Source organism: Sphaerodactylus townsendi, linkage group LG01 (assembly GCF_021028975.2).
Source record: "Sphaerodactylus townsendi isolate TG3544 linkage group LG01, MPM_Stown_v2.3, whole genome shotgun sequence".
NCBI classification, from domain to species: domain Eukaryota; kingdom Metazoa; phylum Chordata; class Lepidosauria; order Squamata; family Sphaerodactylidae; genus Sphaerodactylus; species Sphaerodactylus townsendi.
In genome coordinates this window covers 58,766,515-58,792,028 of record NC_059425.1, presented here as the reverse complement: position 1 = coordinate 58,792,028, position 25,514 = coordinate 58,766,515, and the positions used below count along the sequence as shown (strand labels likewise).

At 39.6% G+C, this 25,514-nt stretch overlaps 1 protein-coding gene across 1 annotated transcript in view; it reads left to right on the top strand.

Moving 5' to 3' along the window:
• USH2A (usherin) overlaps positions 1-25,514 on the top strand; it is a 646,790-nt gene that overhangs the window by 40,989 nt on the left and 580,287 nt on the right. Inside the window, exons 3-6 of the mRNA XM_048504848.1 lie at positions 9,500-9,635; positions 13,485-13,548; positions 17,408-17,702; positions 20,099-20,283. Of these exons, the coding sequence (XP_048360805.1) occupies positions 9,500-9,635; positions 13,485-13,548; positions 17,408-17,702; positions 20,099-20,283 (680 nt within the window). The remainder of the gene's footprint in view (positions 1-9,499; positions 9,636-13,484; positions 13,549-17,407; positions 17,703-20,098; positions 20,284-25,514) is intronic.

Sequence of the window (25,514 nt, the reverse complement as noted above, 5' to 3'; positions counted from 1 at the left end):
TAGATTGTTCATCAAGTCATATTTCTGCAATAAGGGCTATCAAACTCTCCTGAAAGAGGACCGTTACAGGTCAATATGGTTTAAGATTATTTTTGAGAACCTCTTGGCTCTTGATGTTAATGTGGACTATCCAGGATGTTGGCCCTTCATTCAGCATTTGCTTTGGTCAAATATCATGTAAGATTAATTCATCACCAATGTTCTGCATTTAGAGCACACAACATCTGTTCATCCTATTTTTAGATGAACCATCCAAAAACCTGCCCATCCAAAATCTCTTTCCTCCTATACCTATCTACCTTTTAAGAGTATTCACTCTGGCCAGACTAAGTACCCACTGCTTCACAGTTATGAGTGGAAGGTTCATCTTATCCAGAATCTGCCCATTTCTTAGGTAAGATCAACACCATTGCACATATTCTTTTGGAGTGTCCTTTGTATGCTAATCTCAGGAGGTATTATATTTCACTGTGTTCACCAGTTCATTCTAATATATTCTTTTGACCTAGACATATATCTACTCATTGACAAGGATCCAAAAAGAACTCTATCAGTTGCAATTTTTTTAACTCCTATAGTCTATTGGGTGATAAGTGATTAGTAACAGCTATTCACTGTTCAAGATCGATGTATCATAGAGCTTTTATTGGATAAAAGGAAAGGAATTCTTTAGGATTGACTAGGAAATGCATAGTATAAAACTCAACTTAAGGTCCATTTAATCTGAAAAGACTGGACTGAGGGAAGAAAACATGAAATTCGTCACAAATTTTAAAAATATTAAATGTTCTCATATTTTGTGACCTATTCTTCCTTCCTTGTCCATTTTGCCATACAGAATTCCTACTACAGTATTTACTTAAATGCAAGACATGGTTATTTCCCAAGTGTTACATAAAGAGAGAGGATTATCTTAAAGTTGCATACATTAGAGTTATGTCCAGTAATTAAAAAAACCTTTTTGTGTATAATTTTTTGGGGGAGTGTCTTACTCAGGGTCATCTTCCTTTCAAGTTAAATATGGTATTTAGCTCAGTCTTGTAAATAGAGAAAGATGCTGGCTGTGTACTGAGAACAGAGTGAGACCTTATAGGAACCATAACTGAACATTATTCTGAATTATTGTAATAAGTACATTTTTAATATAGGCAGGCTGGCTCATCCTGAAATACAAAGCACGAATGTTGCTACAATGAAAAGAGAATATAAGATGTGTTTCATTTCTGACTTAAAAATAAAGGTGCACTTAAACTTGTAAAAGACAACATTTTTATTTGAATGATATGACAGAACTGTCACAGGAGTGTTACCTGCTATAAAGAAAGCTGAAGAATTATTACCTTTATTAGACCAGTGACACTGAGCTTTAGCCATACATTTCTAACTTCTGTCCCTCTACAGAGACAATTTTCTTTTCTTAAATAAACTGTCATGCTAGTGTTAATATATTGTTGGCTCTCTCATACTCTGAGAATACTGCTGATATAAAACATGTATATGTTAGATTGGTAATAGTATCTTTAGTGTAGCTGACTAGAACAAATGCGTTTCCCTCATGGCTGTGCTAATGTGATAAAGGAAAATTGGCTGTTCATCAGCTTTTGGCTGGGTAAAGACAGTGGAGATGGAACCACATTCTTTTTTATGCATTAATACCACTGAGAACTTTTCACTAGTTATATTTCATGTTGCCTGTGTTTGTGTGCAAAGATGTTGTAAAACATGAGATAATGCTACAAATAACAAAGTAGAAAAGCCTTGTATCTTTTATAATGATAACAGTCAAATACCGTAAGACAGTAACGGGCTGTAAAAAATGTGTGATGGAAAAAGAAAAACATTGCAAGCAGCACACACACACACGCACACACATACACACACACGAACAGAGGCATCAGATGTTAAGGAAGGCTTTATATTACAACAAAGTAAAATCTTCAAGTGTTTGATATACATTGCTGCATCAGTAGACAATGCTAAAACAAAATAAGACCAATTCTTTTAGATTAGGAAAATGTCCATATGTGACAACTTTTGTTGAATTTTCCAAATGCGACAATTTTTGTTGAACCAAATTGCACTGCCTAGCCATTATGATAATACCCTTCAGATTTTTATTCAGTGAAAGGGCAGTAATTCTTTGTATTTTAAACTTGTGCAGCATTGACTGCTTCTGGAAATAAAAATAATAAACCTCAGCATTTTAATTTTTTTAATTTAAGGAATGAAAATTTTATCCATGAAAATCCATTTTCTATTTATATCATATTTTCTTACTTAAAATACTAATACAGCCTATAATGCCTGAAGCACTAATAATTACTGTTCAGACTAGATTTATAGATAACTGTGGCTGTTTATCTTGGTCAGAATTTGTGCGGCTTTTATTGACAGTGGAATGGCATTTTGAATGTTCATGTTCTGATTTTCCAAATGAATTTTTCAGGGGCCTCCTTTTGCTTTTGCATCCCATTCATTCTGGCTTTTTACAAGCCTTTTGTTTGTCCTCCTTCAACCACTGTTTCAGGGAGGCAATTATTCCAGTCCCATTTGATTTGATTAGAGTGGATTTCAAGGCAGACTAAAGCACACTAGCTTCTCTCAGCATCTTGGAGAGGTAATTCAGCAGTCATCCCTTTAAATTCCTGAGTACCTGTTTATGCACAATGAAAATATGTTTCTACAAACTGGCAGCAAGAACAGTAGCAGCAGCAAAAGGACCAACAAATGCCTCAGAATTTCCAGTGTGTTTTTTTCAAACAGACAATGCGTTAGTAAAGGCTTTAATATATGAATATTTGTCAAGGTTTTTTTAAAAAATAAACAAACCATTCATTGAAATAGTGATCAATGACTGCGTGGACACTATGGTCTCCCCAACTTTATCATTAGTTGCATATGACAACTGTGAGATTCCTGTCTCCATGCTTATCAAAATAAGTATCTGGACAGTTGAAGTTGATGATGTAGATGGCATTCAGATGTTCATTGGTACTGTGTAGAAATGCATTTTCTTGTATGGAAGATGCTATTGCACACAAATAACCTTTTCTCAGTTGGGGCACCATTGCAACATTAGCTCCTCTGCAATGAATGATGGCTTGAATGCTGTTGGAAGGATTTCCAACTGTGATGGAATGATGGCATTTCTGCTGTTGGAAGGATTTCTATCAGTGGACTACAATTTCTTTTGCCTCTCCAGCAGCAGCCTAAGATGCTCTGTGAAATGCTACTTCTGCAGGATGGGAGACCCCCAAGAATAGTATGGGGGGAATTGGGAAAAATCACCCTCCATCCATTTGTGGGACTTTTGTGCAAGATTCAACCCAAAACATTCTTTCATGATAAATGCTTTCATTATGCAATCTCACATGTTCAGGTAGTGCTTCTTCGTACTTATCTCAAAATGTGGATACTGGCTAAAGTGCTCTGATTATTTCTTTCCAACTATATATGGAAAACTAGGAATACCTAACATTAAAGCTAATGGGGAATGCTTGAGACATGTTAATAATTAACCTTGCCACAACAAGAAGAACAACCATGTAAGATATTCCTTGCCTTCTCCTCTTGTTCCTGTTGATGGAAGGTATTGGAGTGGGGCATACAGTCAAAAAGTTTCAATGTGATAACTATCATGTTAGGCTGGACTTGTCATATTGAGATCTGAGCTTGCTACTTATGAGTGAATCCTCAGTTAGTCTAAGAAAAAGAAAACAGTACTAATTTTTAAAGAGAGGAAGTAGGGTCAGAATCAGAAGTGCAGAGATGGGGAATAGAGGCAACCAAAATATGTCAACAGTCTAGAGTTAGATCTTCAAGTCCACCATACTGGAGAAGCAAACCTGGCCAAGGAGCCTGTAATGCATCAGATGAAACACTATTCTGGTTGCCAGAAAGCCAATCTTCTGAAAGACTTGTGTTGAGATGAAGTGGAACATGTTTCACGAACATTTTTGTTGAGGGAATTACACACCAATTTTTCTAATTTCAGTGGTGGGGGGATGCATGGGAAAGTGGGTTAATTTTGGCTGTTTGATTAAAACATCTGCCCATACATGCCCACATAAATCCCTTTACTGTTTCCTTCACTTATGTCTTTCTGCCAGGGGTTGCTGGGATAGTCTGATTGTACTGGTTTCACTGGACAGGAAGGTAAAATAGTAAAGCCTAGATCAGAGGCGTGGGGTGAGAAAATGCTGCCAAGGACAAAATGGTGCCCAGGCACCCCCTTGGCCCCTCCCCTTTCCCCACAGCCCCACCCCTTCAAAACACTCAATAAAATGATACCAAATTCTTTCCTAGAGTGACATTATATGTTAAATAAATTTACAATTTCAAAGAAATATGTAATGATACAGAAGGGTCATTTTTAATGATAGAAATAAAATGGAATATGGGAACTGGAGTGACACTATATTAAAAAAGACAAAATATACATGTTTACCAATAGAATATAGTAGGTGATGTCAAATTTAGAATGTACAAACAGAATAGATATTAAAGAGTTAATATAGAGTTAATAGCAGCAGCATTAGAAATAAATATATTGAATTGTCAGCTAATATTTGATGGTTAGATGTGAAATTGTATATAAATATGACAAGTTACTGTGATATAGATGAATGTAATTGGATGTTTGTGAAAAAGAAAATACTAAATAAAAATTAATTTAAAAAAGGCTTTTTCAGCCTGCTGCTTTGCCTGTGGAAAAAGTAGCTTGGCTGGGGCTTGGCGAGGGGGGAAAGGGGGAGGGGTTTGGGGAGCCCCTCCTCCTCCCCCCTTTCACTTACCTTCTTCTGCTGGCGAAGCAGTCATTTGAAAAAAAAGCTTTTTCAGCTGGCTGCTTTGCTGCCTGAAGAAACCCCCTAGCTGGGGTGGGGTGAGGGGGAAAGGGAGAAAGGGGGAGGGGGATGCCATTCCCATCAGTGGATTCCCCTCCCCTTTCAATGGGGCTGATTAACATGGTTTCAGAGAAGATAATTGTCTGTGCAGCGGTGATACTGGAATATAAGAGACAACATATGCCTGAAAATTGAATTTATGTTAAATGCTGTTGTGTAGCCATTCCCCCACAGCCCACAAACTCCAGCAAATGGCTGGTCAGTCAATCCAAACAGTTGACAAATCAGTGACTAGCAGCATGGTATACTGGTTGAGTGATGGGCCATAATCTTTGATTCTCTTCGCTGTCATATAAAGCCTGCTTGGTGACCTTGGGCTAGTCACAGTTATCTCAGAACTCTCTCAAACCCCCCTACTGCACAGGATGACTGTTGGGAGGAGAGGAAGGGTAGGTGATTGTAAGCCACTTTGAGACTCCTTAGGGTGGTAAAAAGTAGGGTATAAAAACCAATTCTTCTTCTTCTTCTTCTTCTTCTTCTTCTTCTTCTTCTTCTTCTTCTTCTTCTTCTTCTTCTTCTTCTTCTTCTTCTTCTTCTTCTTCTTCTTCTTCTTCTACCTCCTCCTCCTCCTCCTCCTCCTCCTCCTCCACTTGTTGGCACCTAGTGATTTTGAGGTGATCCAAACCCAGAGGAGTTTGAACAACCCTAGTCCCCAGCCTTGGTGAACCGCATGAGGACCTAGCAGAGCTGTATGTGGTATGGCATTTTTCTCCCTCCTTTGCAATGCAGGATGAAAGACTGGAGCCCTTCTCCAGCACTGTTTTTTCTCCCAGTCTGCCCCTAGTTGTGAGCAAAAAAAGAGGTCATCCCAGTAAATGATCAGTAGAACCAGAGGCAGGAGAGTATAGGACAAGAATACTCCAACAGTATTCAAGAATAAATCTGAGAAGCAAGCAGTGGGTCCAGAGAAGCCAGAAGCAAGAGGAATAATCAGGGTCAAGCAGAAAATCAAGGAGCAGGCAGTCCTGAACTAGGTTCTTTGATGTTGCCTAAGTTGCTATTAGAAATGCTGCAAACTTCACAGCAAATGTTCAAGTGGCTAAAATGCCATGTTTGACAGCTGCTATCACCTGGGAGCTGAACCCCCAAACCGTTTGCCTGTCTGCCAACTACTGAGAATGACTCTTAGACAGCTTTACAGTTGTGTAATAGCTGTAATTGCCTTTTTTGTGAGTTTTCTTGGTTATAGTGAAATTTTGTTTCAAAATACAGCTCAGAAAATCAGATAGAGGATATCATCTTATTTCTAAACTCCAAAGTGACTTCAGAGAAAATGGCTATGCTATGCTGGATTAAACAGTTTATTCAGAGCTAATATGGACTTTACCCTGTGACTTCCCCCAGAAGTACCAGAGCATCATATATACCCTCTTGGGTAAAACATGGCTAAAAGCTAATTACTCAACATAAATGTTTCATCTGAATGTGCTGTTGAGAGGTTGTTGGCGATTCATTTCAATTCACCATGCCCCAGTTTGAAAGATAGAAAATAGATTGAAGGTGCTTTGAAATTCTTGATTTTTTCTGTGGTAGTTATATTGGTCTTAGTGTGAAGCACAGTGAATGTTTAATTTTAAACACAATATTGAGTCAATATCCAGTCATAAAAAATGTTAATATATGACAGGAGAGATGGGTAAGGTCTGCTTCACATTTCACTTGTTAGCTGAGCTCGAGTAGTATTTTCCATGGTACACTCTTAAAATGAGGTGATAATTTCTTAATTTTTACACATATGTGATAAGAATTATGATACAGGTTAGGGTCCACAATTTCACTGCTATATGTGGTTATAAACACAGAGGCCTTATATATACAAACAAGTCACTGGAAGAATACATAAGAACAACCTGCTCCCATTTGAAACAACCTAACCACTCTGACCGCTTTCAGATGCCCTGCTTCTGAAGGCTGGATTAGTGGCAGTGTAGAAATGTTTTGCAGAAATAAATACTTCTAATATTGCAAATCTATCTTGTGATTGGAATATGGTCCTCCAAAAATAGTTGGAATAATAGCTTTGTGTCAACACATAGCAACAACCTTCTAAATCAATGAATTTAGAAGGATGTAACTTTGGTTTGGGTTCCCCTGTGAAACACAAAGCACTACTGTGATGGTGAGTTCTTGGTTACTCCATCCTCTAAATGAAAGGAGGGTATAGTCTCTACTAACAATGATTACATTCATTCATTGTTATGGTTTCTGTTCAGTCCCACATTGAGACTGTGCAGGCCAGCCATGGAAAAGATTCAAGAGTTTTCCAAAAGACTAGGAGTACTCTAGTACGCCTGTGGTATTGAAAACTGCCAAGAGAATCAACTGACAGACAGTCATACTCCCTTTGTCCATCTCTCTGCACAGGTCATTCACCAAGGCAACCAAGGCTGTTTCATTTCCCTAATGTGGCCAAAAATCAGTCTGGAAATTATCTTAACAATCTGCCCCATTCAGGAAAATTTGCAGTTGTCCAGCCATCACCGAACTTGTTCAAAAATGGAAAAATTTGAAACTGGGTGATAATTATTGAAATGCCTGAGCTGTGGAGGTTTATCTGGGGAATTCAGATTAGTCTGTACACTCCCGCACATGCCAGCTGGGTGACCTTGGGCTAGTCACAGCTTCTCGGAGCTCTCTCAGCCCCACCCACCTCACAGGGTGCTTGTTGTGAGGGGGGCAGGGCAAGGAGATTGTAAACCCCTTTGAGTCTCCTGCAGGAGAGAAAGGGAGGATATAAATCCAAACTCCTCCTCCTCCTCTTCTTCTTTTTCTTTTATTGAAATGCTTTTAAAATTATTATAGTATAGTAGGGGAGCAGGATTAGTTTTGGGTTTTTTTCCCTTTTTTGTCTGTGTTGTCTAAATGTGTAAAATAAATAAAGAATATGCATTTCAGATAGTTATTGAGTAATTGAGATTTTAGATCTTAGAAGCCTGTTTCAAAGTTAGGGTGATCACTCCCTCTCTCAAGGAGGCATTAACTATTTCTCAGACCCTCCCCCCAATTTAAATAACCAAGAAGGGGGGGGGGTCTCACACACGCAGGTGGTAGGCCTCAAATATGATGGTTATTTCTTAATAGGTTTTATCAGTATGTCTGCAAGATTCTCTAACAATGATAGTACCAGTGAGGCCAGTTAAATTTTTTTATAGTACTCATTAAAGCTGAGGGTTCATAAGGTAAATGGATGAGGTAAATGGCAACTCATTCCCCTGCCCCATACAAATCTTCCCCTACAGGGTACTAGCAGTGCCATCTGATGCAAAGTGACATTTTTCTTATTCAGTTGCAGTCAGTGGCTATAGGAAAGCACCGCAAAGCTCTTTGGCACTTGAGCTGGCCAGTTTACCCAACCTCCTGTTTTCCTCTCCCCACCTCCTTTGATTGACTCTCAGTTGTGCATTCACAATGTACTCCATGCACATCAGGCTACTTCTCCCTCTCTCATAATATTAGAACTCGGGTACCCAGTGAGGTTGATGGTAGTCAGTCCAGGACAGTGAAAAGGAAATGCTTCTTTGCTCAAGTTTAATTAAATGTTTAAATTCACTGCTAATGGATATAGTGATATCTGTGAATGCGGATGGTATTAAAGAGAAAAAAGTTTCATGAAGAATAGGGCCCTCACTGGCTATGAGTTATGGTGAACTTGTTTATTTATTCATTTATTCAATTTATATACTGGCCTTCCCCTAGGGGCTCAGGGCGGTTCACATCAATAAATACATTAAAACATTAACCAGCTACCAACTACTACAACAGTTCACCCTCACCAAGTTAAAAACCTATTTTGTTGACAGCGTCAGAATTTTTATTTTCCCCCATCTCTCTCTTCCCTGCACCCACGGGAGGCCAGATATTGTTTGTAGTGAATATCCTATGTTATCCCGGCTGGCTAAATGCCTGATGGAACAGGTCCATTTTGCAGGCTCTGCAGAAACTCTGTATGTTCCACAGGGCCCTGATCTCACCTGGGAGCCTGTCCACCAAGTAGGGGCCAGGACTGTAAAAGTCCAGGCCTTTGTTGAGGCCAGATGGATCACTTTGGGGGCAGGGATCACCAACTGGTCCACCTCTGAAGAATGGAGAGATAGCAAACTTCTTTATGGTCGAATCCCCACTACCGTCTTAGCCAGGTTTCAGAACACAAACTAACCAGGTTTGAGGGACGACCTCCCCGGTCGAATCCCCACTACCGTCTTAGCCAGGTTTCAGAACACAAATGACCTCAAACCTGGTTAGTTTGTGTTCTGAAACCTGGCTAAGACGGTATTGAGTGAAATTCGACCGAGTAATCCTCCTCAAACCTGAGCTCGTTAATTTGTGTCCTAAAACCTAACTAGAATGGCAATGGGGATTCGACTTATGTCAGTGCTGGGAGGCAGCATCTTGGAGAGCTTTGGTCTCTATGCCAAATTTGCTGGTCCTGTAGAGCAGCTGGTTGGCTGCTGTGTGAAACAGTTTGCTGGACCAAATAGACCACTGGTCAGACCCAGCATGGCTCTTCTTACAAGGTGGTATGGTGATCTTTTTAATAAAAAAATTACAAATTATTTTTGCATGTTTTCTCCATATATATATTATATATTATATAGGTTCACTACACCAGAATTAGTTTTTTCATAAATGGTTTGGAAGAGGACAACACAGCTTTTGATTCCAGAAGTCTTGTAGGGTTAATTACAGATCCCTCTGTTGATGGCGAATGGCAAGTTGGACAAAATGTTAATGGTAAGTTAAAATATGGATGGATAAATATTATTTTATTATTCAATTGCACAGCAAAATAACACTAGATAACTATTTGCTAATTTTTCATATCTGCTTTATTTGCCATGTATATGACTGCACACTTTATTCCTTCTTTAGATTCTGAAATTCTGTCACAGTGATCCTATAAACATTTATAGGTAACTCCTTTATCAGGCCTATTATTGCTTTGGAGACAAGCTGGTAGTTGAGCAAAGAAGCAGGTAGGCATGGGCAGTATGAGAACACCCCAATGTACCATGAGTTGTTCAGAGCAAGGAGCCAGAGTTAGTACTTTAATAGGACCAGTGTCACCCTTTAGGTTTCTTGTAGCATTTCATTCCTACTAAACTGTTAGTCATCCTTAGTGGTGATGCTGAAATGTAGTAGAGATCAAGCCAGATGTCCCTGTTGTATGCAACTATAGTAGCACAGACACTAAGTAATCTGGGCCCAATGGTAAAGTTCCTTGACCAGAACCCCTGACATTTGAGCCACTCATTTTAGTGCAAGATAATTTTAAGTCAGTGTGCCTACGACTGAAATTCTGTTACGTTTCCACACCATTCAAGGAGTCATAGCAAGCAATGTGCTATAATCATCACTTCAGTAGCACTGTCACTGACTGAGCCTGATGCTTTTCATTTTTACCTGTCTAGGGTATATGGTTTATCAGGAAAAAAGTGTTTTGAGTAAAAAGTAATATGTGTTCCTGTTCTGGCCTATACATAATTAAATTCTGAAGATCCTGTTACTTCAAGCAGCTTTTGTAAGAGCAACTTTGTGCTGGTTTGCAGCCACAGTTTCCCTCAGTCTATAGAGCTTATCCCTAGACCAGCGACAATAGCTTTTTTAAGCCTGCAAGGGTTGGAGCCTATCTTGACAAGTTGTTAATGGGCCAGACTAACTCCATATGTGACATCATTGTCAGCAGTCAAGTACACGGAGTGAGATGTGAGAGAGAAGTGTCTTGTATTCTTCCAAACAGTTTCAGCAAGAGTAGGTTTGCCTCCTTGTCATCTTCTTTTCTTCCACTCTGAGGTCATAAGATCCATTGTGTTTAGGGTAGAGGATGATGTAAGAGTAAAACAGGAAACAAAAATACCCCCAAGCTGGTTAGGCATTTATTGTTACATCTAATTATTCTGCTATCTTGAGGCTATTTTGCAGACAAATTATTAGCACTGTGCAAAGTTTTGGTCTGAATTCTTCCTATCTCGGTTTAAAAAAAAATCTTAATTCAGTTATTCCACCTGATTTGTTGGCGGTGTACCCTCCGCCAACAACATTAAACATTTGTCATTTCCCTCCCCCCCCCAGTTGATTTTAATCTCTCCTGATTTGTAAATTGAAGGTGTTCCCTCAGATCTGAAAAAAGAGGGTATGTTAAAGAGAGTTACCTCCTAAAAATGTACAGCCATTAAGGAAATATCAGTGCCACAACAAAGTGTTTTTTAGTCAGAGCTACAGATCTGAAAAAAAATGCGGAACAGGTGTCAAAATGTATATCCTTGCCACTGTTTTAAGAATTCTGAAAGTTGAGTGAGGTCAAAATTCCCCTTATCAAATGAGAAGAAACTTAAAGAAACAAAAGAAAAAATAGCGATGGTGGAATAAGAGTTGACCACTGGTTAAAAGTTAGGAAACAGAGGAGAGAAATAAAGGAATAGTTTCAGAGTGGAGGAAAGACAATAGATGAGGCACCATCTATTTGTATTGGAAGCATTGGTAGTTAATTTATTGTTGTAAATAGTTTTAGTCAGGTGAAACTGATATGGCAAACATCACAGATTACATATGACCAAGGATTTTAAAAATCCAGGGTTACTTTGCAGTTCTTTAAAGCCAAATTTCCAGGCTTTGAATCCCACAGACTTTACTTACCTTACTTATTTGCAACCTCAAACCCCTCTCCTAGCATTACCATTGAGAGATATTTGCTGATCATTCTGAATCATCAATCAAATGAAATAATAATCAGCCAGCACACCTGAAGGTTACAAAACAAGCTACATAATCCCAAAATAGGCATTAGTGTTGAATTTTCTATGAAGGTTTGTCTACAGATTAAATGCTTGACAGTCATAATTTCAACCCTCATTTAAAAGGAATCTATTTGAGTCATCATGGTTCTGAGCTAACAAATATGTGAAAATTTTCTGCTCCTTAAAATTTCTCATAACAGTTAGCAACTAGACACCACTAATTATATGGCATAGTCTCAGAATGTTACCAGAGATCAAACTAATGGCGTTGGCTTTGATGAGTTTCAGTTTGGTGGCCTGAAGATGTAGACAAGTTCCTTGAAAGGCTGAGGCCTACCACACTTGCTTGTGCTTGACTTGCTACCCTTTGCTGAAGGCCACTGGCTTGATTAAAGGAGTAACACTTGATCTCTTTAATGATGCAGTTATGAAATCCCTCCTAAATTAAACATTGCTGGATCTGAAGAATCTTTATATCTTTATGTCTGGCAGTAAAACCCTCTAGTCTAGTGCCCTTTCTGCATGGCGGCGGAAACGCAGCTCCAACGGCATAAATTATGCCAGCATACTGGTGGAGGCTCGGGGACTGCTTGCACGGCAGCGTGCGAGCAGCCCCGCAGATCCGCCACACCGAATCCACCACATCGGTCCGTCACCTCCACTGACCTGCCTTTCCAGCGTTGCTCTGGAGGGCTGCAGGGACCCGCCCACGCTGCCCTCCGACCTCCAGGGGTTGGAGGGCAGTGTGGGTGGGTCTCTGCAGCCCTCCAGAGCGGCGCTGGATAGGCAGGTCAGTGGAGGCAACGGGGAAAGTGGCTGAGTCCCGCCAGTGTGGTTTGCACTGCGCTGGGGGAAAGATGCCACTTTTCAAAAACCTCACTCAATGAGCGAGCTTTAAAGCAACGGCTTCACGCCACTCCGGGGTGGCCAGGATGGCGTTTTTGTGTGAACACTTCCCCAGGGATGGCGTTTTTGCCGTCCCTGGGGCGCTCTATTCCGCCCATGTGGAAAAGACCTAGGACAGTACTCTAACTACACATACTGGTTTTGAAGTTCCTTCATCCACAAGCCTGTTGTGCAATTTTTAAAAATACAAAAGTAACATCTAAAGAAGCTGCAGTAATGGTTCTGACTGAATATTTGGTGATGTGAAAATAAAATATTTTTCTCATTGTTCTGAGCAATGCCATCATAAATGATACAAATGATTTTGCAGCTCCCTGCAATTCTGCTTGGTGAACTGTTTGGTGATGAATTGGTTCTGCGGATTTATAAAGGCTGAGTACCACTGGCACATAACATACTGAATTTGGAGCTAAGTCCTAAATGCATCTGGCTTTAAGAACAATTGATTTATTCCAATGGAACCACTGGAACCCTGTACATCATAACCTGGAAATTCTCATTTTGACATACTTTTTGTTGACAATGTCATTTTGAATACCAAACAGTAATTGTGTAGAAGGCACATAATCTTGAAAACATACCTTTCATCTTTATAGCACAAATTGACAGCTACAGTTATCCCTACTGTATCTCTTCTCTAATTAGAGGTGGCACATGGACTGGCTCATTACTTCTGTCTAATGAGCCAGTCTGTGTGCCACCTCTGTAATCAGATAAGGGATAGGTACAAAATGTTCCTATAAAGTTATTATAAATCATTTTAATCAAAAAATTAAGTCACTGCCCTCCATAGTTTCGTCCAGAACCAAGATGGTTTCATTCAGAAGATGTAATTGTGCAAGAAAGATTTCTGTGTGCTGAATTTAAGATCCCCTCATGCAGTACAGACCTGTTTTCTGGTTGATGGAATTGGATTATTTATTTATAATGTATTTTTCAGGTTCAGAGCAATTTGTTGGGAGGATGCAAGATTTCAGACTGTACCAAATGTCGCTTACAAACAGGTTGGGAAATTTTATTTTTTATCTAATCAGAAAACAGTGATCGAGATGAAGGGGCTATAGTTTTGATAAGTGTACTTTCACATGTCTAGGTGTTCATGTGGATCTCCTTTATAAAGTAGGTTTGGTGGTATACATTTATGGAAACAATTCAAGTAAAGCGTTTTTTTTTTCATCAAAGAGAAACATTTTCACCTTGAATCAGCAAGACTAATCTATGTGCAGGGGAAAAAAATCTGATTTTGGGAACCCATAATCTCACTAATTCCTCATTCAGCTTTTGCATCATGTACCATGTAACACATTGATATCCTCTTGATCAGTCCATCAACCCCTCTTTTATCTTGCTCTTTCTCCAAGGAAATCAGAATAGTGTACATGGTTCCCACTCCCATCTTCATCCCTATACTTCACAACAGCCTTGTGAAGTAAGTTAGTTACCCAAGGTCATCCAATTATCAGTATGATGGATGTGATACTTGTTTTTATACATGAGACATAATTTAAGTATGGTCTGGAAAATTTCCTAAACTCCACAGAAACAGTCCTGGCACTTGCCATTTTGTTCAGAGATAAGTGCATGCTTTAAGGTTCAAATAGACAAGGATCATGCATTTTATTCCATTCATAAAATACAAATTATGGCTCTTGCAACTTCCATTTGTCTCACTGCCATTGAGGGAAGGGAAAGAGGAATTTGACCCTTCAACCTATTTGAAAACTGGGTCCCCTACTCTGCTATTAGCATTGTGAAAGCAAAAAGTAAATCTTTTTAAAGAAGATGAGATGATGTTCATCATATTTACTTAAGCCTTGAGAGAGAATTTGAACTATCAGGTTCTAGTTTGACATCCTGACCCCTGCAGCACAATGGTTCTCACTGGACTCATCTTTTTGATAGATATTGGTAAATCCATACCTTTAACTTGGCCCACATTGAGTCTGTGAATGTTCTTAAGTTATTTAAAGTGCACATCATTATTCATCACCACTGAGGTGATTCATTCTACAGAACTCAAACCTTGCTGTCTCTGATGCCGAGAAATTGGTTACATTTTTAAAAAACACACACCATATTTTTACATCTATTTATTTGAAACATGCATTATTTGCACACTGCAGAACTCAAGGCAAATAATAAAATAATTATTTTTTTTAAAGCACACACACGTACATAAAAGACCACAATTTAAAATCTCCACTTAGGACTGCCAGTAAATCAAAACTAAGCATCCTCTTCCCATTCCCTGGACAAAGCTAAGCAGGTTCATCGGGAAACTGATGGCAATGAAACTGGATGGACTACAGCTAGAGTGCTGCTGGTAGAAAACTTCTAGTGAGACTAACTGAAAACAACATAGAACACATATTAAAACATATTCTATGGCAGTTGTGATGGTGAAAAGACAATAGTTCTCTGTCACAATTGCACCTGCACACATTATCCAACAACTTGGTGGTTTGGGGACTTCTACATCTCGCTGTGATTAATTTACAACACATTTTGTAGTCAGTATTACCCAGATCTGCTGTGGGTTAGATGTCATCATGGATGCATGTTCAGATGATGCACCTATGACATCTGCTTGTTCAATTCATATGGATACTCTTCAGGTTCAGAATCTTGAGGATGTGGACAAAATCCTTGTACAGGTGAGATCTACCACCAATGGAGCCTGGTGCAAAATCTGAGTTTTGCACACACACCCATGGTGGCCACTGTGATGCTGGAATCCACCCCCAAACAGCATCACTTTCAATGGTGTTTAAACTAGGGAGTCCAGATTCTCCTTTTAAATCCACCTTAAAGGGAAAATCTGGGGTCCCCAGTTTAAACAACATTGAAAGTGATGCTGTTTTCGGGTGGATTTTTCCCCACCCTGAAACAGCATCACTTTCAATGTTTAAACTGGGGACCTCAGATTCTCCCTTTCAATCCATGCTGAAGGGAGTGGATTTAAAAGGAGAATTTGGGGGAATTTGGAGGGTGCCTGCTGTCAGGGATGTAATTGTTAAGCTAGCAGCACAAACTTTCAGGGTATCTTTAGGAGACTCTCCTGATGATACTACCCAGATTTGGTGAAATTTGTTTCAGGGGGTCCAAAGTTATGGACCCTCAAAAATGTAACCCCATCTTCTATCAGCTTCCATTGGAAACAATGGGGGATGGGGCACCCACTTTGGGAGTCCATAACTTTGGACCCCCTCATCAAACCTGGGTGGTATCATCAGGAGAGTCTCAAAGCAAAGCCCTGAAATTTTGGTGCTGCTAGCCTAAAATCTACACTCCCTGCAGACCAAAAGTGAAAAAACACTTAAAAATACAAAAAACCCACAAACGGGGGCGGAGCTTCTGACATGTAATGGGGGGTTGAACCTGGGAACCCCCCCTTACCTGCAACCCTCAGGTGGGGGGAATAAAGTCTCAGAAGCAAAAAGATTGCTAGCTTAGAGGATCCAAATAAAATGTTGTGAGAAGGAAAATAAACCATTGTCCAAACCTGTGCAGAACTCCTTCTGCAAATGATTTATTTGCCTTAAGAACATAAGAACATAAGAACTAGCCTGCTGGATCAGACCAGAGTCCATCAAGTCCAGGACTCTGCTAGTTGCAGTGGCCCACCAGGTGCCTTTGGGAGCTCACATGTGAAAGCAATGGCCTGCTGCTGCTGCTGCTCCTGAGCACCTGGTCTGCTAAGGCATTTGCAATCTGAGATCAAGGAGGATCAAGATTGGTAGCCATAGATCGACTTCTCCTCCATAAATCTGTCCAAGCCCTTTTTAATGCTATCCAGGCTAGCGGCCATCTCCACCTCCTGTGCCAGCATTTTCCAAACACCAATCACCGTTGATTGAAGTGAAAGAAGTGTTTCCTTTTATTAGTCCCTAATTCTCCCCAGCATTTTTCATAATTGAAAGTGCCCACTGGTTCTACTGGTATTGTGAGAAAGGAGAAAAAATTTCTTTCTGTTGTCAGCATTTTTCTACCCCATGCATAATTTTATAGACTTCAACCATATCCCCCTCAGACGTCTCCTCTCCAAACTAAAGAGTCCCAAATGCTGCAGGCTCTCCTCATAAGGAAGGTGCTCCAATCCCTCAATCATCCTCGTTGCCCTTCTCTGCACTTTTTCTATCTCTTCAATATCCTTTTTGAGGTGTGGTGACCAGAACTGAACACAGTACTCCAAGTGCGGTCGCACCACTGCTTTATATAAGGGCATGACAATCCTTGCAGTTTTATTATCAACTCCTTTCCTAATGATCCCCAGCATAGAGTTGGCCTTTTTCACAGGTGCCATGCATTGAGTTGACATTCTTGTGGAACTATCAACTAAGATGCCCAAATCCCTTTCCTGGTCTGTGACTGATAGCACTGACCCTTGTAGCATGTATGTGAAGTTTGGATTTTTTTGCCCCTATGTGCATCACTTTACATTTTGCTACATTGAACTGCATTTGCCATTTCTTAGCCCACTCACCTAATTTGTCAAGGTCCGCTTGGAGCTCTTCGCAATCCTTTGTGGATCTCACCACCCTAGATAATTTGATATCATGCTACCCACCCCTACTTCCAGGTCATTTATGAATAGGTTAAAGAGCACTTGTCCCAAAACGAATTCTTGGTCCCAAAACGGAGCCTTCCTCACAACATTTTATTTTTGCTGTGTGGAAAGGGTCAATGTAACAACTAGCTTTTGTTTTCTACTTCTGGGTCATTTTTATGTGGTAAAGAATTCTGAACAGGAAAACCAGTTGACTGCATCCATCATCAAGACCAAAGAGGATAATATGAGACTTTAAAAATGTTTAGTGTTCTCTTTGTTATGCATCTGATTCTTATTTCTCTGTATTATTCTAGAGACATTGTTGAAGTTGGGTCTGGAAAATTTCCTGAACTTCACACTCAGTCAGAATGCCGTTGTCCTGGTAGTCACCCCAGGGTACACCCTTTGGTGCAAAGATATTGCATCCCTAATGATGCTGATGACACAACCAATGACAGAGTGCTTAGATTAAACCCTGAAGCTCACCCTTTGAGTTACATCAATGATAATGACATTGGAACATCCTGGATTTCATCTGTATTTAGAAACACAGAACAGCTCAACAGTGGAGTTACCATCACAATAGACTTGGAAAATGGGCAATACCAGGTAATTTTAAGGCTCCAGTTTCCAAAGTCTTGTGTATTGATGAAAACCTTATTAGTTCAGTGGGGGTTCTGGAAAGCATCAAACAAATCGGAATTAATTTGACATTCTATTGTAATCTTATTAATTACACGTGATTTCATTTTGTTTCTGAGGCAGCGTGAGGAAAGGTACCACATCTCTCTTCCTTCTACCTCCCCTTTCTTCCTTTTTTCATACATTTTTGCAATAATTTAATAGTTTTTGAACTTTCTATATTTGGGACATTTTCCCACTTAGCTTGTCTTCTCTGGACCCTTACTTGAAGATTCTATTGGTGGATGGAGGGTTCTTGGGAACACATTTAGACCTAATCTTGCATGCAGTATATGGAGAGAATAATAAAATGGCAGAATGCTGGGTGGTAGAATGGCCTGCACTACTTCCAGTAAGTTCTGAAATGCTAATTTTTAATTTACATAGAGCTTTTATAAGGGGAGCATTACTTTTCTCTCCTGCTGTGTGACATGGTGTGATAGACCCCCCCTTTTTCCTCAGGGACTGATCTGCTTCTAAAATGGTAGCACAGATGACAAGAAGCACTTTCCTCAGCCATGTTATACTCCCAGAAGGTAGAAAAGGCCAGTTATTAAAAACCTTTCTTGGATAACCGCTTTATAAGACACAAATAATACTGAGGCAGAGATTACATAAACATAATAAAATATTTATTTAACAAGAGAGGAGGTAGGAATGGAAGATTAATAACTTGGAGAAAGGAATGGATAAGGCAGCAGAAATACTTATTTACAACAGAGATCTTTGGCAGGGAAGCAGTAATTGTTTTCAGGCACATATTTAAATAAGTTTCTTTAGTTCGCTTAGATGGTAAATTCAGGTGTTCTAAAGATGGTACTGTTACTTATTTAAGATGGTACTCTGGCTAATGGATTACTTCTCACACACACAGGGTCCCATTGGGCTTGGTACGTTAATTTCAGTACCCTCACTCAGCCCTCACAGATAGAAAACCCCAAAACTAAATAATAAAACACTATCCTGAGGAAATTCAAAGCAAAACTTAATACCCAGACTAATTGGTATTTTAGGATTCTTCTTCCTCAATAACCTAACCAACAGTTCTCCTAGTCTGTGTATAATTGCTTTCAACCACAGCACACAGGGCTGTCACACAGCAGGGCAAGTCAAAATCACACTGATCACCACTACTTTCATCAGAGTTGTTGGGTTTTGTCACAGGAAAGACAAAAAAGCTTTTCACTTCAGGAACTTTGAACTCCAAAAAGCCTCTCAGATTGTTTTGCACAGGGAGATATCTTCTTCCCTCTCAGTGTCATCAGATCTTCTATTCAATCAGACTGCAGGCTTGCCTCAGTCAATCATGTGCCTTCCCTGTTCCTAGGCCTCTATGCCTCTCTCTGATTGTAAACAATAATGGCTCCTGACAGACCTGCATTTCTTTAAAAAAATCAGTATTTTCTCTGCAGTCCATTACACATGATATAGCCCATACTTCTGCCACAAGATCCTACTACCTCTTACTGCTTATATAGCCCGGGCCTTAGCTCACATGTAATATGGACCAGGCCTGAGGTTTATCAGGGACTCCTTAAATAGAAAATCAGTATTGGCAGAAGTGTATTTGTCTATGGTGCATGCAGAATGACAACAACAGAATAACAAAAGAATGGCATTATAAGATAATGGACCAGGCATGTTGTCATTCTGTTGCTGTCATTCTGCATGCACCATAGACAAATATACTTCTGCCTTACGAGAAAACCTGTCAGTCAATACTGATTTTCTATTTAAGGAGTCCCTGATAAACCTCTTAAAAATTCCTGGTTTCCCAAGCTTTAATGAAGAAGAAGAAGGGGGAGTAGTAGTAGTAGTAGTAGTTTGGATTTATATCCCCCCCTTTCTCTCCTGTAAGGAGACTCGAGGTGGCTTATAAACTCCTTCCCCTTCCCACAACAGACATTTTGTGAGGTAGGTGGAGTTGAGAGAGTTGTGACTCGCCCAAGGTCACCCAGCAGGAATGTAACAGTGTAGAAATACATCTGGTTCACCAGACAAGCCTCTGCCACTTAGGTGGAGGAGTAGGGAATCAAACCTGGTTCTTCAGATTAGAATCCACAGCTCTTAATCACTACACCACACTGCCTCTCAATGGATAAAATAAATAATTTTCCTATTTTCCATTATTGCTTTATGTAAAGAATAATTATTTGTAGTATTACTTTAACAATTACCAAAGGCTGATACAGTAATCACACATGAAGCATATTTAGTTGTATTTGGGATGAACTTTAGCTAGGGTGGAATCAAAAAATATAAAAGTTATGGTGTTCCAAATTATTCTATTTTTCATTGCTTTGTGTTTTGCTATTAATTTTTAGGTATTTTACATCATACTACAGTTCTTCAGCCCACAACCAGAAGGAATAAAAATACAAAGGAGGAAACAAAATGACTTGGATTGGGAAGACTGGCAGTACTTTGCAAGGGATTGCACTGTGTTTAGAATGCAGAATAATGGGTCACTAGAAAATCCAGACTCCATCAACTGTCTCCAGCTTCCTAGGTATGAACAGACAGTAAATTGCATAATGTAATAAACCAGACAAAACTGTGGCTAAGCCAAGGTCATCCAAGAAGCTTCATGTGTAGGAGTGAGGAATCAAACCCGATTCTGCAGATTAGAGTCCACCGCTCTTAACCTCTTCACCATTCAAATATGCCTCACTTTAGACAGCCATGTTCTCAGCTCTGCTGTTCATAGGTCCTTTCCGCATGGGCCAATAAACCTGGGGTAACCACGGGATAAAATCTGTGTTAGGGAGGAACTTCGCATCGATCCTGCTCCTAACGCAAGTCTGCTCTGCGTCTCCCCACCCCACCTGGGTTTTTCAAGAATCGCACTATCAGCAATTCTTTAGTTGTAACCTGGATTGCAGCAGTGGCTGAGTGAATGGCTGCCCTTGGAAGCTCTTTTCTTAGTCCCACTTCTTGGTTTGTAGCAGTCCCTGGCTCGTGGCTATGTAACCATGCAGGGGTCACAGGTGGCAGCATGGCTGTGAGGGTTCATGTCAGCCTGCCCACGTAGTTACGCAGCAAGGGAGGGGAAAAAACCCCAAACCTGAGCCTCCATCTGAAGGCATGACAGCAACCCACATTGTTTCCATGGGCTCTGGTTGTTGCCTGCATGGAGGCGTGCAAATGGGAAAACAGGAGAGCAGGTTACTTTATCACACCTGCAACCTGTTCTCCCTGCGCCATGTGGAAGTTGTATTTGTTGTGTTTGTTTCAGGAAAGATAGCAGGTTATCTGCTTCAGGGCTTCATATTGTTCTGAATCTCTTTTTCAGAAGATCTGGTTCTTCTCAGTACCCACTTGCATAGTTGAGTTCTCTTGGTAGTTTGTACATTTTTGTATGTACTTTACCTCTAGTACGATATAGTTTTGTTGGTCTAACTGGTTTTAAATATGTGTTCTATTATGGTTAAAATTGGTTATCTGACTTGGTACTCTTTGTGAGAATAGAAAAGCAGGGTATAAAATAAAAGAAAATATTGCCGTGCCTCAGTTGGCTGCCTAGATTAGCAGCTGGTTGCCACCTACTGTTCTGATCTATACACTGCACATTAAAATACCCAAGAGATTGAAATTTGTATACTAGGCCAGTTAGCCATAGTTGTGTTTGATGATGCCCTCTGATTGGAGTCTTGTCCTTCTAGGAACCTTTTTTGCATATAGTGCAGCTTTTTTATTGTACAAAAAGAGAGAAATGTCTGCCTTCAGCTATGCCTGTCAGATAGCACCAAGTCCTGGAAGAATTCAGGACCTAGTTAGCATCTGATGTGTGTTGCACTTGTCTCAAAGCCATCTGGGAACATCCCTCCAGGTGCAGTAGGTGTTTATTGTTGTTGTTTGCTGTTTCAGTCTTAGCAGCAACGCTTTTAAAGTGTCAGCATCTTTCTCTGGGTTTTCACAATTCAACATTCTAAGGGAGGAACAAGAGGTCACGGAGGGTACATGGGTTTTTCAGCAAAACATAATTTGCATTGTTGTTACCATTTCAATGAAGGACAGTTGGAAAGAATTGCTAAAAATTGGCTGAACAAAGAAAAGAACATAAAGAATCAAAATATTTTAAAAAATACTTAACACACAAAAAATCATTCTCTCTTTCAAAAGGAATTCCTGACGTAAAGTGTGAAATGTCATAAATGTTTTATAATAGAACATTGTTTTTCCTTCAATTACGTGACAAGAATGATAATAGAAAGTGATTCAAGTGAGCAACATTGTACAGGGAGGTGGACAGTAAACTTCATTTTAAAATATTTCTTAAAGACGTCTGTACATTAGGTGTTGGCAAACAGGATGTTGTAATTTTTGTAATTTCTGTTGTAATTTTTAGAAGAAATTAACAAAACATGTTATGTTGTTCTAGAGACCTAAATGCTGCTCTCCCAGCCATTTTGCAAGGAGCGTTAACTACAAAACTGCTTTTTTTTAAAAAAAAGTTAGTCTCCAAGTTTTAACTATTGCAGCATTTTTAAAAGATTTTTTAAAATTAATCACTGAGGAAGAAATTTGTCATAAGGTGTACAGATTTTCAAAATTTGATCAGGCATGCTATTCTTTCCTCCCAAAGCCCATTTAAATTTTGTTATATCTGGGTTTTGCTTCAGCACCCTGACCTGGGTAGTCCAGGCTAGCCTGATTTAATCAGATCTCAGAAGCTAAGCAGGGCAAGTTTTTGGATAGGAGGTCTCCAAGGAATACCAGGGTTGTGACAGGGAGTCAGGCAATGGCAAACCACCTCTGCATGTCCCTTGGCCTGAAAATCACACCACAGGTTACTTTAAGACAGATACCACTTGTGGGAAAAATAGAATAGGAGTAAGTGACATTCTGGAGAAAGGGGAGAAAAGAAGTCAACATGCAAAGGATTTAAAAAACCATTTTATTAGGGATGATTCTTTGTCTACCCCAATGGGATGGCTCTTTGGATTGAAGCCCATCCTATGTGAAAGCTGAAGAGCTGTCTAGGAGTTCTTACATTGGGGTATTTTCCATTTTTCTGGTGTCCACTACCATGAATATTAGCAGATTTTTTTTCTGTTTAAAATCCCAAAGGTCAGTATTTCTGCAGTTCTAAAATTCAGGGCTTCCAGGAAAGGCTCACCTCTGAGATGCAAAACAGAAACAAAAGAAGATAATAGAAAGAAACCTCTTGCGAACTATTCCCTGAAGAGGTGCCCAGCCTTTGTGTATTTGTTTCTGTATTGTAAAATACCACAGTTCCTCTTTCTGGTTGGCAGGTATGGTGCAATGTTTTGTCAGACTTTTTCTAGGATCCCCAATTCTCAGGGCTACAGAAATGCTCACAATTAAGATTTGTTTCCTTTTTGTCCATGATTTCCACAAACAGTGGGAAATTGGGAGGAACAGGATTTAATATTAGGATTCTACCCACTGAAGCATCCTGAAATTTGACAGATCTTCATTGAAGTAAAACCTTTTAATTAAAGATAGAACACATTCTAATCAGAATGGAAGTGGGTGAATCTGCTCAGCTCTGCTTTTTATATACTTGTGATGAAGTATTGTATTGCAATGAATTAGCAGAGTAAATAATAGAGCAGAGGTGCAAGTGAGTAGTTTTGTAAAACTTTACTGGATAACAAATAAAGTTACACTAAACATAGGAACAGCAAGCTCTATCCAAGTGCTTAGTCTGGTTGTATGTTCAGTATATCTGTTCCTGTGTATATGTCTCTCCTCTTTTGCTGGGAGAGAGATCTTTCCAGAAGCTTATGTGATTCTAGTCATGTGACATCAGCAGTTAACTCTTGCTTGACTGAATGAAGCAGGCACTTGTAAAATCCTAACAAACCCCTTCTCACCTGTCAGCTTCAGAAGCCAAACAGGCATAATTTCTGATGAAAATTCTAAAATTTCATCTTGGTAAGTGGTTTTGTCACTATGTCCCCCCTTTGTGCTTCTTTCTGACCTCCTTACAGTGACTACAGTCTCTCTGTTGGTTGGGCTCCATCTTTTTCTCCTTCTGGTTGGAAATAGGCTTGGTAAATACCCTAAAAATTTGTTAAATTCAGATTTATTCGGGCATAAAATGATCTGTATGCCCAAATAAGACAAAAACATATTTGGATATACCTAAATATTCAGGTTCGTTTGAATTCTTTTGGTTTTTTTCATGTTTTGGGCTGCAGGGGGTGCATTTTAAAAGCTAGCGGCACATGGGAGGAGCAAATGCTGTGGGCATCCATTTGAAGGTGAACCTGATGCCCACTGGCACCAAAATGTTGGGGTCTCATCTGGAAACTGTCCTTACGATACCCCGCCCCAAGTTTGTTGAAGTTTGGTTCGGGGGGGGGCAAAGTTATGGACCCTTTAAGAGGTAGCCCCCATCTCCTCTTAGCTCCCATTGGAAACAATGGGGGATGGGGCACCCACTTTGAGGGTCCATAACTTTGCCCCCCCCAAACCAAACTTTACCAAACTCAGGGGGCATCATCAGTACAGTCCTTGGATCATACTCTGAAATTTCAGTGCTGCTAGCTGCAGGCTGAAATGCGAAAAAACACAAAAAAGCCCAAATACCTTGCATTTGGATTCGCTCAGATTCAGGCAGGACATATTCAGTCAATTTTCATGTGAATATTCCCGAATTTGCCCAGGTTTGGGCTGAATCTGATATTTGTTGCATCTGAATCGCCAGGCCTAGTTGGAAAGTCTCTTGTTGGGTCACAGTATGGGCAGACAATGCTGCTATCCACTCTGTAAATCTGACTTCTTCAGTATCATCTGCTTTCTTTCATGGAGTCATCTTGTTTTGAAGAATACAGAATGCTTTTTGCATATACATAAATGCCATTGCATATCTGGACATCATAGGTATTAGGATCCATGACTTTGTAGCCTCTTGAATTTAAATTGTAGTCAACTAATATTCCAACTTCAGCTCTTGAAACTATTTTTCGTCTTCTGACTTTGGGAATGTGTACTTAATTTTTTTGCTCCAAATGGTTTCAAGTGTTTTAAACTTGGTTTCTTTTTATGTCATATTTTTAAAAGAACCATTCCAATAGATTTACATAGTGTTCTGTTGTAGAGATATACAGCTGTATTGAAAGCTTATGCCCAGCAGATATCCAGTAGTCTAGTCTGCACTAATAAACAACATGCATTTTCAAGTATTATATGTTTAAAGCATTCTAATAGAGACCATTTTGAGAAGGCAAGTATATCGCTGATCATGCATGTTGCATGCCTTCTTGTTCTATGTAATTTTGGAATTCACTAGCATTATATTCAGTCCCATTATCCGAGAATAAAATTTCTGGTGCTCTTCCATAGTTGTTTTTAACAGCTTACATAAGCTTTGAATTTATTCAATTCTTGATCTTTTGATTTCAGAATATACACATTGACAAATCTGTTTGCTGCATCAATAAAAGTCAACATGTATTTGTTTCCAGCAACAGAAGGTGCTAGAGGTCCAATTAGGTCTGAGTTTAGTTTTGTTAGCACTTCCTTTTCTATCGCTCTTTGTTGCCCTGAATAATGAAGAGAACTGCATTTGACCTTAATGCATATTTCACAGCATTCAGGACTTTTGTTACATTCTATTAGTTTTAAAGCACAGTCTTTTATGAGGTTTCTCATTGAGTCCATATTTCTGTGGCCTAATGTTACAGGCCAACCAAAAACGTAACTGGAGTGGGAGCAGTCTTCCTTTTTAATGTAATAAATGGCTCTCTCAGCCCTTTCAACATTTCTTGG